We start from the raw sequence: 19,397 nt of genomic DNA on the forward strand, positions 1-19,397 counted from the left end.
CCCCCCCCCCCCCCCCCCACACACAAATCAGAGGCCATTGTTTGTCCTGACGGAGCCAGAAGACTAAACGAGACCTCTCCAGTCGGCTGGGTTAATCAGCGAGTTAGCGCGCCGCCGCCTCTCATATGGGACACCATATGCATGGATGGACATTTTAACAGGACGCACTGGGGTGACCACCACATGTCTCCATCTGTGACTGTGTGTGTGTGTATGAGACAATCACAGACTCAATGAGTGCGTAAGCGAATAAAAATCAATTTTGAGTAGTCGTGTTTCCCAAGGAGACTTCCCAAGACACCCTTCTTCTCCTGTTTTGTCCTACTCCCTTCCCACTGGGCATGTTCCCTTCTCACAAGGCAGCTATTCCTTATAGCAGCTAGCAAGAGCCCACGACCTTTGACCGATCTCCACATCTCTTCTTCCCCTCTGCCTGACCTCCTCCCTACGCACCCTGCCCTCGTCTACTCAAGACTCTCCCTGACTCTTCCTCCACTTCTCATGTTCACCCCCCCCATACACATACAGTCTCACAACCCATACAGTTTCTCTGCCAGTTTGCACTGAAGGTGCATGGGAAAGACGCAGAGAGGTTGTCACTTTGAACTAAAAGGAAATCAATGCAATCCTTGTTGTGATCAGTGTGCAATCGCAGCGCTTCCTTTGATGACGCATGATCCAGTTAGGAGAGCAGCTTGGTGCCACTAAAACACACACATACACACACACACACACACACACACACACACACACAGCTGACCGGAGACAGGAAGACCCCCAGAGAAGGGTATGCAGTAGGAGTAAGACTATTTTGGACAGAAACGAGTACGGCCAAATGCTGGTAACTCACTGCTGCTTTGCATTCAGTGCTGAAATACTTCCCCTTGCAGTTTATTCTGTGTCTGTGCATATTGTAAGGGGTTCTCTATATTTAGTACCACACTTCCAAAAAGTGTAGAATGATCAAAATCGAAGCAGATCAGGATGAGATATCCTGTAAGGGTCAAGTCCCAAAAACACTGGGATGCTACAATTCCCATAATGCAGCTCAATAGCTTATTGTATTAGATCCCCCTACCATTAACTGTCTTTCACAGGGCTATACTCCTGATGAGTAATCTGGGCTTCATGTGTAAAGTCGGTGTCGTGCCACCTTTATCTAATAAGGTAAAACACAAGCTGATAGGAAGAGCAGATGGCAGACAGAGGGCTTGTGACACAAAGTGTAAACTAGATGTCAAAATAAAATGTTGGCTCCCCTCACTCAGGAATCAGTTATTCATTGTCTTTGTCCTCTTTCATTTTTATAACTAATAAACATTGAAATGAATCAGAAAGGGATGGCTTTCCTGGAAGAAATGTTACTCCGGTAAATCATTCTGACCCCAGTGTAAATGTGCATACTTTATAGCTGAAACAAGCTCCAACACAAAAGTAACACACACACACACACACACACACACACACACAGACACACCACAAAACTGTTTACCTCGCCACCCAGGAGTTAAATGTATGAGAAGCAAAACCTATGAGTCATTTGCTATACAATGAAGTGACTGAACCAACAACAAATGGCAAGAAAGAGTTGTGAGTGTGAGCATGAAGAGAAGAGGGATTCACCAGAGGCTTTGTTTCCATAAACACAAACGCCTACACTACCTTTCTCTGCTGATCCCCATATTCATCCCCCTCTGGCTCCATCTGCTACTAATTAGCTGTTACCTGCGCAAGTCTAAACAGTGTATGTATCTGTATTATTCCATTACATACACCTAGCATCCAACCTCAATTTGTGAAGACAGTTATTCATCTTCAGATAAAAACTGACTCACAGCTACAAATCGCATGTTTACCAGACGTTTAAAGCTAGGGATGGTAATCTTGAGAAACCAGTAAGACTACGCTAGGTTTTTAAAAATGATCCAACCAAAAAAACACCCAGCCCAGTGTTGCCAACTCTTTTCACATTAAACTAGCTAGCGGCACTAGCTCCAAAACTTGTTAAATCTAGTGAGAAAGTGACCAAATTGTCAACACTGACAGCCCGTCCCTTCAGGCCTCCCTCTCAAAGCCACTCCCCCAAAATGATCATTATGAACGTACATAATGAACATGGCTATTGTCAGTGCTCACAGTCAAGCTAGCAGCCTGTGGAAGAGAGGACACACACAGAGACATGTGCAGAGTCCGAGTGCAATCAGGTATGCAGGTAGGTAGGTAGGTAGACAGGCAGGTGGGCTGTCCAATCATTTCATTCGGGCCAAATGAGATGATTGGACGGGCTTATTACAGTCCTGTGACAGCCACAGGTATCAGATGGTTTTCCTTTGTTGTGTCAGAGCATTTGATTTATTGATTGGTGTCAGGATATAATGAGATTTCAACAATTTTAACAAAAAAGGTTTTTGAAGAATATTAGCAACCCTAACTTTAATTTCCTTGTACCACAATCAAACTTATACATTGCTATGGTTTTCATGGGTTAACATCAGTGAAATGGAGTTACCGTCACACAACAGAACTGTTTGATTTCCTAGCTGCTAGAATCACACTAGTGACATCATAGTGTTTAGTAGGCTCTTGGAGTAAAATATTCCCAGATACGTTGCACAGTGACTCCCTTGATCAACTCTTAAGGACAAACGAATACCAGATAAAAACGACTCAGCTCAGAATGAGCCTGGTTCCAATTAAGGTTTCTATCCAGCTTCTCCTGAATGACAAGTTACAATACATTCAGCTGAAGGAGGAGATGTCTGTGAATCCCCTAATTGTAAGCAGCGCACTACAGAACAAGTGCAACGGGTAACAATTCACCGCTAAATACCAGAGAGAAGAGAGCTTTCTTTTTTTGTGTTTTTTTCAACCTTTGCTTCCTCCCTTTTCTTCCGCTCTCCGCTTCCCTCTAACCAAACGGCCTTACAATGAACAGTCACCTGCTTTTCATTTGGGGGAAAAATGCACCCCAAACATTCCAGTCTCTCACCCTTTGCTCCCCTCCTTCTAACTCCACTCTCTACATGTATTTCATCTTAGTGAGGTGGATCCTGGGGAGGAAATTACTCAGTCATCCAAGAAGTGAAAGGGGGAGGATAAAAATCCTTCCTTTTTCACAGACCATCAGCATCACTGAGAGAGTAACACAGAGTGGTCATCGTGTCATGATTATCAGGATTTGGTACTCTGAGGTTTTTTTGGTCTGGGCAATGGAGACACAATTTGTCAAAAAGTATTGTTTTTTAGTAAAGATGTTGCTACATTTTAATGCAGGTTAAACCTAATTAGTAGTGTTGGCTTGAATCTAACTTTAATATATACAATATCTGTCTGTATGCAAGTGTGTCCTTCGCATATCTCCGATCTACTTCACCTGCAGTGTCAAAGTTGGTGCAATTTAGACATTTTACAGGCCGCGGCTCATGGACTGCAGTTCACTTTCGCTGCTGAATGCTGGATGTGCCAAAGTTACAACCAAACTCGTCTTCACTTGCGTGGAGTCAACGAGCAATGAGCGGTTCTCGAGAACACTGCAAGCAAGCTCTAATTTAGTGTCTAGTCATGCTAATGCCGTGGCTCTAGCGATGACAATGTCAATCGGATATTGGATTCACTGCTATGAAGTTTAGAACAGACATTCAGTCATCGTTCACCTAATACTCGACGTTCCCATCAGGCTCAACTGTACATTGTGTTTAGTGCTAAGTAGCAAATGTTAGTATGATAACCTGGCGGAAACCTCCGGTTCTGATAAGTAAAGGCCAAGGCGGAAGTGTCTTAAACATGCATTCTGTGTAATAGCCTTCAGGGGCAGCTCCACCGGTTGCAAAAAGAAGTCTGATTGCATAGAAGTCTATGAGAAAATGACCCTACTTCTCATTTATTTTATTGCCTCAGTAAGTATTTTTTACATGACTTTATGGTCTCAATCACTACTTTTAAGATGGTAAAATCTGCTAAAAATCAGCATGCTTATATTATCATTATGAGAATGCTGACGCTAGCATTTAGCCCAAAGCCCTGCTGTGCCTATGTACAGCCACATAGAGCTACTAGCATGGCTGTCGAAGTCTTGATTAACTTTTTTTGTTCAAAAGCTAAAAACCAAGATGGCCATTAATCCTGTCGTTCCAAAAACTGACAATTGAAAGACAAACGGTGAGCCACATGACTGTTATGTAGCGACACAAATGTTCTGTTTGAGCTTTGAATATAAAAACCAAGAGGTGTAATCACATTCAAATTTGGAATTTCAGTGTCTCCTTCCATTATTAAATCTTAAAATTCTTAAAAGGACCAGTGTGTAGGTCCAACTGAATACCACTCCCTTTCCAAGCGTGTTGGAGAAATACGGTGGCCTTCAGGTAACATAAAAACGTGAAAGACCCTCTCTAGAGCCAATGTTTTGTTTGTCCATTCTGGGCTACTATAGACATGGCGGACTCTGTGAAGAGGAACCCCTCCCTATGTAGATATAAATGGCTCATTCTAAGCTAACAAAAACTATTCTTAGCTCCAGGTGATTATATACCAATGAAAACATAGTTATGAAGAATATATTCTACATCTGCCAATAAATCCCCCGGAATGCTGAACCTTTAAATGAACCCAAGAAAGGAAAAAAAGACCTGCCAAAGCACCTCGAGCATCTCAGAAAACTAAAACTAAAAGTTATCAAAGTAGATGAAACAAATGGTATAACACCAAAACAAACTGCTTAATAAAAAATTGCAGTCATTTTGTGATCTGTTTTGAGATAGGATACGAGGATGATATGAGGCTGTATACAGGGTTAGCCTCTTTATCTCCAGAAACCTACATGACACACGAGTCTTATGAAGCTACATCCATCAAAGATGAAAACAAAGTACTGAATTTATAGAATAAAGCTATAAGGAAATGACATCCTTACATTTCCATTTAATCATAACATGTTGATACGTTCTGCTTTGTTTGATTTTTTATATGTTCAGCTTTTGTCCATCAATTCACTTCTTCTTCTTTACAGTTGTATGCCTTCTCTTTTTCACTGTGAGTGTAAAATACAATTCTCTATTACTGGTGAAATTAGATTGTGATTTCCTGGGTTCAGGTATGTGCGATGAAATCGTACGACAAATCCATATTAAGCAACTCATAAAAGTCCTCTTTCAATTGTTTTCAGTGGAAATCTCAGAATGCTTCGAGATAAGCTTTCTGTTTTAAAAGCAAAGCTCTAAACTTTCTCTCACAGTGTTGCGAAATGAGCAGCCTATGAAAATAAATCATACATGTGGAACAGAGATGGCTACGAGCCCCAAATAAAAGCAAGCGGGACGGCCTTTGCCAACAACATTAATTCGGTGGGATAAAACAGGTTTAATCATAGACAGCCAAAGTTCATCCTAAGAGCCGACCGCCAAGGGAAAACAGCACGTGTTCCATATCGTGCTGGGTTGGCAGAGACTGAGGCATTTGGAGGAGACTGATGAAACTTAAACCATGAACCAAAATGTTCTCTGGGAAGGATGGGGATGACATGTTCTTTAGGGAATTTGTTCTCATGATTACGTCTCATAATTTCCTTAAGAGTGCCTCTTCTGTTCTCCCAAACTAGATCAAAATCATTCCTGGATCGTTTCCTAAAATACTTCAAATAGGAAAAAAATTCAAATAAATCCAGCAAATCACTTGTGGCACTCAAAAACACTACGATCCAAGTCACTTACTGAGTCTAAATTAGAAGAATGTTAAAACCCTCAAACGCAAATCCCAATCCCCTTGGAGAAATGCACAGCCAGCACAGCAGGACGCCATCAGCGCCACTTCCAATGAGCATTGTTTGGCCTCACACTTGAATGCATAGGTATCTGCGGGAGGTCTCAGATCACATCCAGAGTTAGAGGTTATCATGGCATTAACAAGTTCCGTGGGCCTCTTTGGTGAGAGCCCTTGACAGACAGATTAGAGAAATGGGAGCCAAGAAAGATCTTAATCTCCTCAAACAATCCGGACTGTGCAGCTGGCACAGTCGAGACATAAATACTGGCATAATGGAGAAAGCTCCGTGCTCTTACTCTCAATGTCACGTTCATTCACACTAATGCACACACGCTCACGTTTTGGTATCAGCTTCCATAAGGTGACGCGCTTCCTGGAATTGATCAGTGATTGTGTAAAACAGAGCCTTGTTAAAATATCTTCGGAAGTTTAACTTAGCCGCTCTGCTCTGCTCTGGCAGTGAAGAAGCACAACGCTTGAGTCCACATTACATGTACGGAATGGTTTGGCTAATAATGACTGTGTTGAACACATGAGATGTGAAGCATGGCCATATAAGGCGGCTTACATGGGGGTTGATAAACAAGATATCAAACCTTCAAAGGCAGGCTACGTAACCTTTGCTGGACAGCGGCCACTAGGACCACGAATGGAATTGAACATCCTGTTTTGATTTTTTGATGAGCCACTGAAGTGTTTATCTGTGGCATGGTAAGACATATCGTAACAGTAGCACAGGTCGAAAAAGGTCAGCTGATGATCACCTGCTCGAGGTGGAACATGTGGGCTGCGGTCGATTAGTCTTTTTTGCTTAGTAAGGTTCCCAACTGTGCGAAATAACCAGGAAGTATCTAACTGGCAGCCATGATAAGAGCCGGTCAAATTCTCTAAATGCTACGGAAAGGTGCTTCAGTGCTTCCTTCCTTATCTCCTTTAGCATAGCACTGTACTGTACTTGAGGAAAGAAAATGAGGTAATGCCATCAAACAATTCCTTGGGGCAGCAGCCTTTAACGCAACGCACCATTGGGCCACCAATATCCTCCATCGCGGTTTAATCGCACATTATGGATAAATTAAAAACATCCATCTGGATGGTGTGATTCTACTTTGTACGGGAATCCTTAATTGAATTGACTTGAGTTTGTCACTGTACTCATTTCTCACTTTCTATGTCGGCAGTTGCATCGTGTTAGTGCAGCCGGATTCTCTTATTCATAAGTCCTTATGAACTCTTCTTCACATCTTTCCTTGATCTCATGACGTTTTCTATCGAGGTCAAGAAAAAATTGGTTGGGAATATACATAGGATTACATTTTCTGACTATTTGACCACAGCCATGGTTTCACGTTGCCTGAACGTTTGATATAATCCCAATTTCTCTTACATTTTTTGGATTAGGATAATAAATGTTTTCTGCTCAACAGTCTCTAAAACGACTTATGTACTTCGAGGTAAACACAAATGATGATCACTGTGTCCCTAACATCGTTGTGGACTGCTCAACAAACTGGTGGAGGATTTGTTTTGCTCTGGTATTGTGGGGGGCCAGGCCCCACAGTGAGCTTCCTGTTAGCTGTCCAATCTTAACTATTACCAGTTCCAAACACCTCCCCACACTCTAGAGCAAAGTCCCCACAGATGTTTCACTTCTTTATCCGTGACCTCTGACCTTCCTTCTCAAGGGTCTAGCAGGCATTTCCTTCAGCAAGGTCACCTGTATATAGTTATTGCTCATGAGATCAAATTTAAGTACAGCAATGAACCTAGAGAGGCTGACAAAAGAACAAAACATGTTGTAGAACATGTTTTTAACATGTTCAGCTCAGGGTATTAAGACAGATTTTACAGTACATCTCTTCTGATAATTTATGAGACAAAGTCTACTTTAAAAAAATATACAAACCAAGATTAAATACATAAAATAAAACTTAATTTAGACTTAATTTAGCAGCCACCCATTCAGGACCCATTTGGTGCCACAAACATTTCCACAATTCACAATAATGGGTTGTTTTTGGTTTTGTGATTTTAAAAGAAGAAATTGCTCATTTCTAAAAAATTGAAAACAAATGGAACTGAAAAAAATAATCAAAACACCAAGACTAAAAGTTGAAAGCACCACTATCAGCTGCTAGATGCTGCAATAGCTGCACACTGCAAAGTTGTTGAACATTTTAACAAACTTAAAATGAAATCCTTTCAGGATCAGAAATTTGAACTCTGCCCAAATTATGTGATTTCTTGTCTTCCACATTTTGACCTAAGGTAGCACAAGAGCAAAGTTAATGAAAAGTAATGAATAGAAGATTGAAATGGAAAGAGTGTACGCCATAGGATCCATGAAAATGATATATGTATCACTATATACATAGATACATATATGTATATTTCATGATAATCTGTCCAATAGAATAGGCGAGGTGCGAGGCGAGGCAGATGTCATGGAAATCTGATCATTAGTTATCAAGAGAGGTTAATATGAACCAAAGTGTTGGTCCAGGGTCATTGTTAGCAGAGAGCAGCTCCCGACAGAAGGTGAAGGGATCCCCACAATCATCAGGAATCAGTTGTTGAATGTTAATGGCAATTGTTGAGATCTTTGCATCGGTGCAACACAAACTAACCAAGATGCATCTGGATTGCAGCGTTATTTTGGCTAATTCTAGCGTTGAAAGGTAAAAAAGCGAAGGGATATTCGTAGTCATTCGTAGACAGATAGCGAGACCTAAAGTTGCTGGTCATTGCAAAACATTGTCATTGTATCTTTAATGAGTGTGGGCAGGCCATACATAACTCAACACAACCTAAACCGAATGTAACAAATTGGCTGTACAAAACTCATGACATGAAATAACTTGTTGAGCCTCAAAGGTACGGTGCAGGCATGAGGGTGAAAAAAACTGTGCAAAATAATATACAGTAGAACGAACCATTGGCTATCAGTGCATTTCATTATTTTACTACCGCCACTAAAAATGAGCATAGACTGACTTAACGGTGGTTTATAAGTCAATATTCCTGGATTAGGGGGAGGAAAATGGGGAAACTAAAACCCAGTCAAATTTCTGAATCTCTAAACTCCCACTGGCTAAAGTCAGAAGGCCATGGGAGGTTTAAGGCCAATGTGCCCAGTGAAGCATGCACAAAGCTGGGGGTCTCTTCGGGAACAAAAAGGGCGGGTGGGAGGTGTTACACAAAGCTCAACAACTCTCATAAATCAACTGAGCAAGGGTTAAACTTCCCTTTTTGTTGTTGGAGATTTTTTTTTAACCAAGGACCAGAGAGCGACGCCAAGATGAAACAGCATGAGTCTTGTTGCAAACTCCCTTCAGGTTGGAAACAACAGGATGAAAGTCAAGACAGAAAACAACTGCATGGCAAATCCATTAGAGTAAAAAACATTGGGGCAGCGTAAACCCAGATGTTACTATTACAGAAATGTTGCCGTATTTCAAAGGGGGCCCCACGTGGAACATTTTCCAACACAAATCAGAGGTAATCTCAGGAACTCAGATGTGGGGGGGGGAATCAAACTAGCACCAGAGCAAAAGAGAAAAAGGAGGTTGGAAAAGGAGATGAGTGCAGGGGATGCAAGAAAATAGTTCTTTTTAATCAGAAGAATGGACTGAGAACAACAGGTTTGGAATTTGTCTATGTTCAAGTCAAGACAACTGAAGACCAATGACCTAACATTCCTGAGGTGACACCATTTCCCAGAGCGATCCTTCTGAGACCAAACACTGAACCTAGATGGACTGAGCATGCGTTCATGGATATCGATCATCCCGAAGGAGTTCTTTGAACCCTGACAACTCTGAAGGTTTAGCCATGGGTCAATATTTGTGAGGCAGTGATCTGAGGCAGTGTTTCCTACAACAACACCTTGTCAGATCAGATGCACCTGGCCACCGCTACCGGCATCTGTGCAACTGCCTGGCACACATCCTTTCCATCACACCTGTTTGCTGCAAAAGCCATAATAAGAGGACGCACTCATAACCTGCCATTCTTGAATGTCAACAGGATTTGCATCCCCTTTACAGTTTCACTCAGCAACGGGCAGGTAGAGGACATTTGATTGTTTTTTGCAGCCCTTTTAGAGAAACCTGATAAAAGTTTCCCTAAAACCCCTTTTTTTCTGGCTTTCATTCATTATTCAGTGTTTCACGGAGGAGCGGCACTCTTCCGAAGGTCTTCTTTCAGGGCCTCTTGCACCATCCGTGCTTGCTTTGCCCTCCGATCTTGCCCAGAGCATCTTCCACTCATTTCCTTTGTCCTTCAAATTGTTCCTGTCATTTCCGATACTTCCCAGAGCTTTCTCTTTCTGCTTCTGTGCTGGAAATAACTCCCGTCATCCAGGACCAGCCTGCTCGGATGAGAAGAAATCCCTCCCTATTTGAGGCCAGGCTGAGGAGTAGATCCTGTCGAGCTCCTGGAGATGGTCTGTTTCCTGCATCTGTGCGTCCTTACTCACTCTTAATTGCTCCTTTCATTTTCCCCCATACCCATCTCTCTCTCTTCTACTTCTCTGTTGCCTCATAACAGCTTTTGCAGATGTACTCACTTTCCCAGCTGCCCATGGAATATGTCTGTGCCGACAGACATATTCACAACCTGAACAGTCTAGACAAAAGTAGAGCAATTCATCATCAGAAAGAAGAAGAACCATTTGATGCATTTGCCATTTTTTTCCTGATTTTTTTTTTTTGATAGATCACTTGGGGGTCTTGGCAAAGGTTCATGTTTTGATTGGAATGAAGGTTGCTGTTAACCCTAACTCTAACCCCAATCAGTTGGAATAAGGTGTGCCCAAATTAAGGCTACTTTAGGGCCAAACAAAGATCTGCTAATAATGCAGGGGCTCAGATTGAACCCCGCCCCCTTAAGTGAGCTCGCTTTGTCATACAGTGCTCTGACGCAGTCAATCAGTGACCCAGAGCTTAGCTGGGGGGCTTTGAGATTCTTTTACGACCCCCCCCCCCTTTCACCTCGCCTCCCCTCTTCGAAAGAAAGAACGGTAATTAACTGATGAAGAGCCCTGTAAGATTATCCAGTCTCCTCGCCAAGGACTGCAGCTCTGTCTGTGGTGTGCAGTCATGTCCCAAAGGACCACTGCAGAATGGGGAAAGGATGGATCTCAATGGCCTATTCAACTACTCTCCTCTTTCATCCTCCATTCAGCCCAACTAAACAAAAAAAAGAGGAGAGCAGCATGCTATGTTGTATATTTTAGCCAGGAATGTTCTTTCATATCAGCACAAATTAGGAAAAAGCACTCACAGTGTTTAAAGACAAAGGTCGAGACCACGGTCACAATACTTTTAAGTGTGGACACACACACACATGAGCACAGTTCTTCGCTGACCACATCAGAGCTCAGAGGGCACACGAGTGCACAAACAGCCCCTCACTGCGAGCGGGAATGCGCGGCAGATTGAATTATACAAGAGAAAGCAAAAAATAGCTGTGTCCCAACCACATAGAGCTAGACAGAGCGGGACACCGAGGGAGTGGGAAAGGGTCAGAAAGAGAGACGGCGGGGTAAGAGGAGCAGGGGATCCATTTAATGTTTTTAGTCTGTGCATGGAGCTGTAGAGAAAATATGAAATAGGTTTCTCGAGGGAGGACAAAAAACTACAGTTTGTCTCGGGTTCGCACCACCCTCCTATCCTCCCTCATAATATCTCCCTCATTCAAATGTGTCACCATGCCAAGGCCCCCCACTGCCGGGGTCCCAACCCTCAACCCAACCCCCGACAAGCAGACCACCCAATAGATCCCCAGCTTGATTTGATCAGGGTCTCCCAATGGTTCTGGGCTGACCTATCGCCACTTGAATGAGCCAGCAACCTTTCTCGATGTGGTGCAAAATCCTGGCGAAAGCGCTGCGGCTAAGCGCATCACCAGGCTGACGCTGTCACTCAACTCACCGTCGCACTATACTTGCATATTCTTGACGCGACTACGACGTAAATTATGTGACGGGAGTTTGCATGCTGCTAGGTTTACATGGCCAGAGGTCTGCAAAACAGGTTTATAGGAGTGACAGAAGTGCTTTGTTGAAATCAATTGTGATTTTTTTTTTTTAATTCCCGTTGAAAAGTTATCTCACCCAGAACATGCAGGACAGGCAGACCCAGGTGCGCGCAGGTCCAGCCAGAGCTGCTGGCAGGCTTAGAGAGACAGACGGCATGGTGACGGGCAGGAGTGATGCTGCTGCTGCTACAGACCAGTGGGCTTCCTTAAGTATAATCCAGCCAGGAGAAGAGTTGCCCAACACTGCACAGCCATGACTGCCCCCGGACTCAAACACTGTCTCTCACCTCGGGCTCCTTGCTCTCTCCCTCCTCTTCCTCACTGTATGACTTGCTTTCTCCTCCCAGCGTCTCTCCTCTAAACTGGACCCTGACTGCCTCTCCTCTGCGCTCACTCTGGCTCTCTTTCCCTTCTGCCGGGGAAAAGTTTTACAAAGCCTTTTTTTTTAGGGGGGGGTAAGGCTGCCCCCACCATCTCCACGGGAGCAAAGGGGGAGGGGGTGCGCTGCTCCATCTATTTTGCCCCTCCTCTCTCTCTCTCTCTCTCACTCTCATCCCATGCCTCCCTCCCTCTTTACCCCTCTATGTCTCACCACTTTTAATTATATTCATTCCTTGATCCCACCGCTCCCCCCCCCCCCCCGCAGCATCCATCGTACTTCACCTCCCCCCATCTCTCTCTTGCACAATTTTTTCCTGTGTATTTCTGTATTGAGCCCATTTCAATATTTCATGACCTCCGACTACCCCTGCACATCCACTTTCTCCTGACACTGGGAATTGATAAGACTGTATCAGTTGGGACGTCAGAGAAGACACCTGCTCTTTAGACTGTCCCCCAGTTTCCTCAACAATGTTTGACATTATCTGATGCTCAATTTTCAAACAGTTGAAAACGCCTGTCTCAAACGTAACAAACATTATAGTATCAGTAACAGTATCGGTTACAGCCACCTCTAAGTAGTAGAGTAGTAGTAAAGGCCTCTCTCCTGACAGGCCTGAATGAAACTGTATATTTATAAATCTCTGAATGGGATTCCAATTAATGATCAGCACACGCAACATCAACATAAGGCATCTTTTCCACTCAATCTTACGATTTAAAGATAACACTTGCATGCTCGTATATTTCTGTGATCATCAACAAATCCCATGACAACACCAAAACCATGTGTTAATCCGTCTCTCTGACTTCCCTACCCTGTGGCTCCAAGTCCTTTTTTGTTACTAAAAATAAGACACAAATCTCAAAACACGGATCACAAATATATAGTTTTGTGTTTTGTGTAGTCAAAGTAATTTCCTCTAACAGCAGGGCACTGTAGTTTTTAGCAAACGTTATTCAAACTGGAGGAAATCGTGCATTATTGGAGGGACTATTTTCCGCTGTGGATTAATACACAGCGGGTATTTCCAGCAGCAGGACGGTCAAAAAGAAACTGCAGTCTATGTGTTCGTGGTAAAGGAACATGTCACCCAGTGCAACAGTGAGGCTCATTGATGAATTGGAACAGAGAATATATCAGACATATTAGGCTTTGGATGCACACACACAATAGAAGGATCAATTCATTGTTGGTTTTGGTATTATCCTTGTAGTTGCTAACAATCCCTCCAAAAAATTCTATATCACCAGACTTATCTTGTGATCACTCCTTTGTCATTCTCAATCTCACCCTTGGCCTCCCACACATTTTCCCTCCTCAATGAAAAAAAAGTAGTTCCTGAGGATCTACTTTAGACAGTATAGTAGCCTCAAACAAAATCCCGCCCCCCTCCATCTTCACCCCTTTACTACAGAGAAAGAGCACAGAGAGGCCAGGAAGCCAGAGCTGCTTCATTAAGTTCTCACTGCTCATCAATGACCATGTTAGCCCCATGCGTGACTCTTTATCCCTTTGTGTGGGTTCTTCGTTTTTCACACACATACACACACACAAACACAAGTGCAAACCTCCACACAAATGTAACCTTTACCCAATGGCAGACAGGGCTACATGCACCTGTAAACACTCATGGACCCGTCATTTTCTGACAGAAACATAAAGATTCTCATCCACGACGGAAATTTGGGGTCCAGGCCCACTACTTCCTGAAAACATAAACGCACATTTAAACTATCAAACTCACCGTATGCATATACACAAACATTCAGCAAAAACCACCCCTTTCTCCCCCCGACTCTCTCGCTCTCTCTCTCACACACACACACACTCGGAGATTTCTCACAAACTATATAAATACACAAACCCACCCACATACAGAAACATACAAACTCACTCACTCACCCAGTGGCAAAAGAGGATTAATCCCCTGGTATTTCCTGCAGGCCACCCCTACAGAAACAAATTTGCTAAAGGAGAGAATGTTAGAGAGAAAACATTTGAACTTAATCCCCAACCAAAACACACACACACAGGCACACACTCACACACACACACACACACACAAGCTGGAATAATGTCAGAGAAAAACAAGAACTTTGCAGAAACAATTACTAAACATCTGTGTCTTTTTATCCCAAGAAATATTTTTATTACTGCTTAATCAATTTTTTTAGTGATGTGTCATGTGTAAAGGCCTTTACAAACCAGGGGCCTTTTTTCCAATGGATTAGTAAATAAACAGTTGTTTTTGTCATGAGTACTTTCAAACCGATCGCGAATATTACGCGGCGAACAAGCGGCGTGATTTTTCTGAGCTTTCGCACCGCGACTAAAGGCATCAACCAATCACGTTGAGCGGAACAGAGATATTCAAAACATACACTGTGGTGTAGGAGAGGATTACACAACAACACTGAGACAAAGGGAGCACACTTAGTCCAATGAACAACTCGTATTATACCACCTACCACATCAACACATTCTGCTATCAAATTCAACACTTTAAAGTTTCTTTCAATATTTATCAGTTGCTTTCAGAAATATGGATCAGTTACTTTTCCAAATCCACATGAACCACTCTTTAAGGGGCGGGGTCAAAATAGGTCACATGCCTATTTCATGCTGTTTGTTGCAGGTAGTGTAGGGTGAGGTTTTAGAGCTCCTTTCTTTTGCTAAAAACAACTGTCTGCTGCTGCTGGAAACAAGGACGATGAGAGCGGTAAGACTGAACTTTACAAAGTGTATAAAAGTGCTTGAGGCTATTTTGGAACGTAACACAAAGTCACTGAATGAGTGCACTTGAGCGTCGTCCAGCAGGGCTTAGTTGTGCTCAAATTGAAACTGAACCGTCAGAACATTGCACATCATGTTCTACTCTTGCATGAAGTCATCTTCCTATTCCCTGTCAACACAGTCTCGTGTGATAAACAGTGCGTGATGCATCATTTATTTGTGATAAACAGAATATCTTCTATATATAGCATCAGGATTTTCTGCACAGCCAACAATGATAGCTTAAGAGAAATTACGTATATCAAATGTTAGTTAGATTTCTAAAGTTAATAATAAATAATATGAAGCTGTTAAAAAATTAAAAAATAAAAATCAAAGGACAGAGAAACAGATTTTGCAAATCCGATATCATGATTTGATATTATGACAATTCAAAGAAAAAGAAATCCAGGACTTATCATTTTGGTATTATACTTTTGTATATCTCCCAAAAGATACAGCAACCAAGTGCAGCCACAGCACCCACTGGTGGTCAGAGAACAAGCTGTCCCCCCATCTATAACCAGACACTTGTTCATAGCGCAGTTATTACATATAGGAGTGATTGCAGAGATAATGGAGGGAGGGAGTGTGTGCGTGGTGGAGGGAGGCTGTAATATAGAGAATGGATTGTGGGGTATATTTTTCAAAGGCTAATCAGATCACTTGCGGGATTTGTTTTAGTACCTCTGTAACCTTGACCATTTCTGTCTTCTTCTGTAAACCAGAGCTGACGCGAGGACAGCGAGGCACTTACACAATTAAGAAGATTAACCGGTGTCAGGTCGCTGTCCTTGAACCAAGTAAAGATTGGTAAACAGTCGGGAGGATTCAATATTGAGAAAGGGTTTCAGCAGACAAAACAAAACAAAAAACGGAGGGAAGGGAGGAGGTTTAAGGTAAAGTGGTGGGGAGAAACAAAAAAACACAAACAGATAAACTCTGCTGTGATAAGTGGATATAAGTAGTAGACAAACGCAGATAGATGACGAGAGAGTGAACATGTAAACAGAGGGGTGTGATCTTGGCTGACGTCCTAGAACCTGCTAGATGAAGGGGGGAGTTCACTTGTTGACAGACAGAGGAAGAACACACGCCAGCAGGCCCCCTAACACACACACACACACGGACCTGCACACACCCTTTCCCACCCCCGTGACTCCCATCTGTTGAAAACAATACAGGGCCCTCCCTTTGCAGAACACTCACATGTGTGTGCACGTTTTCCTCTGTTCTCTCTGCTGTGCAACAGTGAGAGGAAGGACCGTCCAGAACACACTGACCCATGAACACGACAATATTACTTCTACAGTACATGGTGTGAAGAGATATTAGAACATTTTTGGGACCACATTTGTTTTGTTTTTTTAATTTGAAGAGTTCTTTGGAGTAAGGGGTTTCAGGAGGGATTTCCACTTGGGATGTGCGCTAGTCGACCCCAGTGATACTAGTCCTTTAAACTTATTACGATTTTATTAATGTGCTGATTTAAATTATGTATCGACATTTGCTGTCTCAGCTGTTGCTGTTACACCGGGGAGATATAGATTTCTGCAGCGTTTAAAATACAATTTGGTTTACGAAAAATAACCGAATGGATTCCCTGTGAAATCAGACGTCTGGCAGCGACCCAGACCGCCATGGACCGCCAGACGCTGCTGCAGTAAAATGAGAGAGACAAAAGACTCTGATGCTGAAAAACAGTACCACATTTGTCCACAGTGGCCACCAAAAATCGACATAAAATAAAAGCTTTAAGGAAAGAATCCGAAAATAAACAAATCTTCTGTTGTTTAAGTTTTTCAGATGTAAAGATTTGCTACTTTTCCTTGAATATTTTGGGGTTTTGGACTGATAGTGTTGGAAAAACAAAATCTTGAATGACATTTGGGACAACTCACTTCGAAAGGTCACAGCAAATAATCACCCGTGAATCTGCGTCCCTGGACATGCCAGGGATTTAGTTGCTTAAAAGCACAGTCATCCCACTCACTGCACATCCAAACCACCCCGGATTAAGCCACTCACAGACAGTGGCTAGACTGGCCAGGACTGAGGGCGACTGCAGGTAAAGTGCTTTTTCGCCCCCTCCTGAACGCCACCTCATGGCACCATTAATGTGCCAGCAGAGGAAGATGCACAGCCCCAGGAGAGGGAGTCGCATGCTAAAGGCCTTCAATGTGTCTGTGGCCAGACAGCCATTGACTAATAACACTTTCTTCTTTAATTATGGGGGAGCTCGGCGTGAGTAGGTATCGTGTGCATATCAAGGTGTGTGTCTGTGATGGTGTGTGTGTACTAAAGCACTGAGCAGTGGCTGCTTTTGCAAGATTGATGGCTCTGGTGGACAGCACAGACCTACTATCGGGAAAAGAGCCCAAGTCAAACTAGCAATATCCTGGTCTGTGTGTGTGTGTGTGTGTGTGTGTGTGTGTGTGTGTGTGTGTGTGCATCCTAATGTGCTTATCTCTCCAGCCGGTCTCATCCTCTGTGCTCATAGCAGGCCTTTTACGAGCGTCATATAAATATGAGTTTTATTTCCATTGTCATTTGGCAACTGCAGTTGGAAATGTTGGGACATTTGGGGATGGGGGTCGTGCAAAAGATCCTAATCCCAACGTTTCACGCATCCTGTGTCAGAAGCTACAGTTCATTGGGTCAATATTTTAGATGATCCCACTGAATGTCACGAGTATGATACAAGGATTGATTGAAACTACAACGGGGAGTTTTTTTACGATATCTATGATCTGTGACAAACTGCTCGTAACGTTTTTGCAGCTTGGAGTAAAGACCATGGTGAGAGAAAACCAATGAATGAACTAATGTATTTCACAGTTGGTGACTGAATTTAAGCCCTACTCGAAGTCTATAGCCATGCTAGCAGTACCGTGAGGCTGTACTTATGCACAGTGGTCCTTTGAGCTAAATGCTAACTGCAGCCTGCTAACATACTCATAAGCAAAGTACAGCTGAGTTAGTTGGGAATGAAATAATGCATCAAAACATAAGTAATGAACAAACTGAATGTTTACCTGATGATGGCGCTAGAGGAATACCAAATTTCATTGCGATTCATTCCAATAGCTGTCGAGACAATTCAGTAAAAAACACAAATGTCAACCTCACGGTGGTGCTCGAGGAAAAGTCATCAAAGATTCATCCTCTGGGGACCATGTCTGTACAATATTTCCTGTCAATCCATTCAATAGTTGTTGAAGTATTTCAGCCTGGACCACTGTGGTTGACCAAACAAATGACAGACTGAACGGTATTGCCATCTCTAGAGCCACTCCGACCGCTAGCGTGGCTACAAGATTGACCAGAGTTAGTGCAGCTAATGTGTTCCTCTCTGTTACAATCAGGAAAATCACAGAAGCCAAGTTCAACATGTAGGTGCATTCATCTTATACTTAGTCAAAAAAAAAAAACTAAGCTATCCCGAAAACCCCGAAATTCCCATAACATCTAAATCCTGAATCGTACCTTGTTTTTGCTTTTCCTCTGTTTCCGAAATGGGAAGATGCAGTAGAAGAAAAATTTAGCCCAACTGAAGACTGTGGCAAGACACCAGCCTAATCCGCCCATTCTCCCCTGAGAGCCTCCTCACGTCCTGTAACAGCTGCCGCTCCTTGCTCCTCGTCTCCCCTCCCTCTCAAGCCTGTCCTTCAAGTGTCCAGAGGTACGAGACCCCTAGTAGTTAGTCCTGGAGAGAATCCTTGGATGGTTGCTGATCTGATCCAAGAAATAGTACATTTTCCTTCGGTTTCTGTGACTAGAAGTTCCCTTAAAGTGTGGTTGAGGTCATTCCTAAAAGCATCCTTCCCTCTCTTGCCTAGTATCCCTACAGCATCCCTCCATCCTGTCCCCTCTTTCTCTGGATGCTGCAGGTTCTTCCATTCATAGCACGAGGAGGAAAATGATTAGGAGAGAGGAAGACAGAAGTGGGCGGGTGTGGGGTGGGTCGGGCAGTGCCATCTGTTAAAGAAGAAGGCACTTATAGTGATGGAAAAAGGAGGGGGGGTCTACAATTTATTGTAGAAAAGGGGGGATTGCTTGGAGGGAGTCTTGAAGCACTGAAACAACAATGAATATAAGATGTTGAGTGGAGTGACAATGAATTCCCGGCAATTAAAAAAAAGCTGGAAATACAAATTCGGATGCAGGCACTTTCCAGCATATGTTATGATTAATGCTTGTTTTATGTCAAATGCTGAGAGGTGAAGATGTCCAGAAGGGAGACAAGGTGAGTGAATATGTGAACTGAAAAGAGATAGAGATTAAGTGAATGTGTGGTGGGGAGATAAGTGTTCTCGGTGGAGGGCGCTGATGCATTTGTAGCTGTCAGGGGGGCCCTAATGAAGATTGGCAGCCTCAGACCAATCATAAATGGCCCTGGAGCCCCTGAGCCTGTATACATTCTGAGTAATTAATATAAAGA

General features: G+C 43.0%; 1 protein-coding gene across 10 annotated transcripts in view; it reads right to left on the minus strand.

The window, feature by feature from the left end:
• The window catches only part of tns1b (tensin 1b), a 162,390-nt gene that overhangs the window by 123,532 nt on the left and 19,461 nt on the right, over positions 1 to 19,397 (minus strand). For 2 of the 10 annotated variants that reach the window (XM_031875011.1, XM_031875004.1), the window contains exon 1: positions 11,876 to 12,226. The exons of 7 other annotated variants lie outside the window; for them this stretch is intronic. In XM_031875011.1, coding sequence (XP_031730871.1) covers positions 11,876 to 11,956 — 81 coding nt within the window. In that variant the 5' untranslated portion in view covers positions 11,957 to 12,226. Of the gene's footprint in view, positions 1 to 11,875; positions 12,227 to 18,442; positions 18,935 to 19,397 lie in introns of those variants that run through there. One more of the 10 variants, XM_031875002.1, reaches the window with a different exon arrangement.

This window comes from Anarrhichthys ocellatus, unplaced genomic scaffold, assembly GCF_004355925.1.
Source record: "Anarrhichthys ocellatus isolate YVR2014 unplaced genomic scaffold, GSC_Weel_1.0 scaffold86, whole genome shotgun sequence".
NCBI lineage: Eukaryota > Metazoa > Chordata > Actinopteri > Perciformes > Anarhichadidae > Anarrhichthys > Anarrhichthys ocellatus.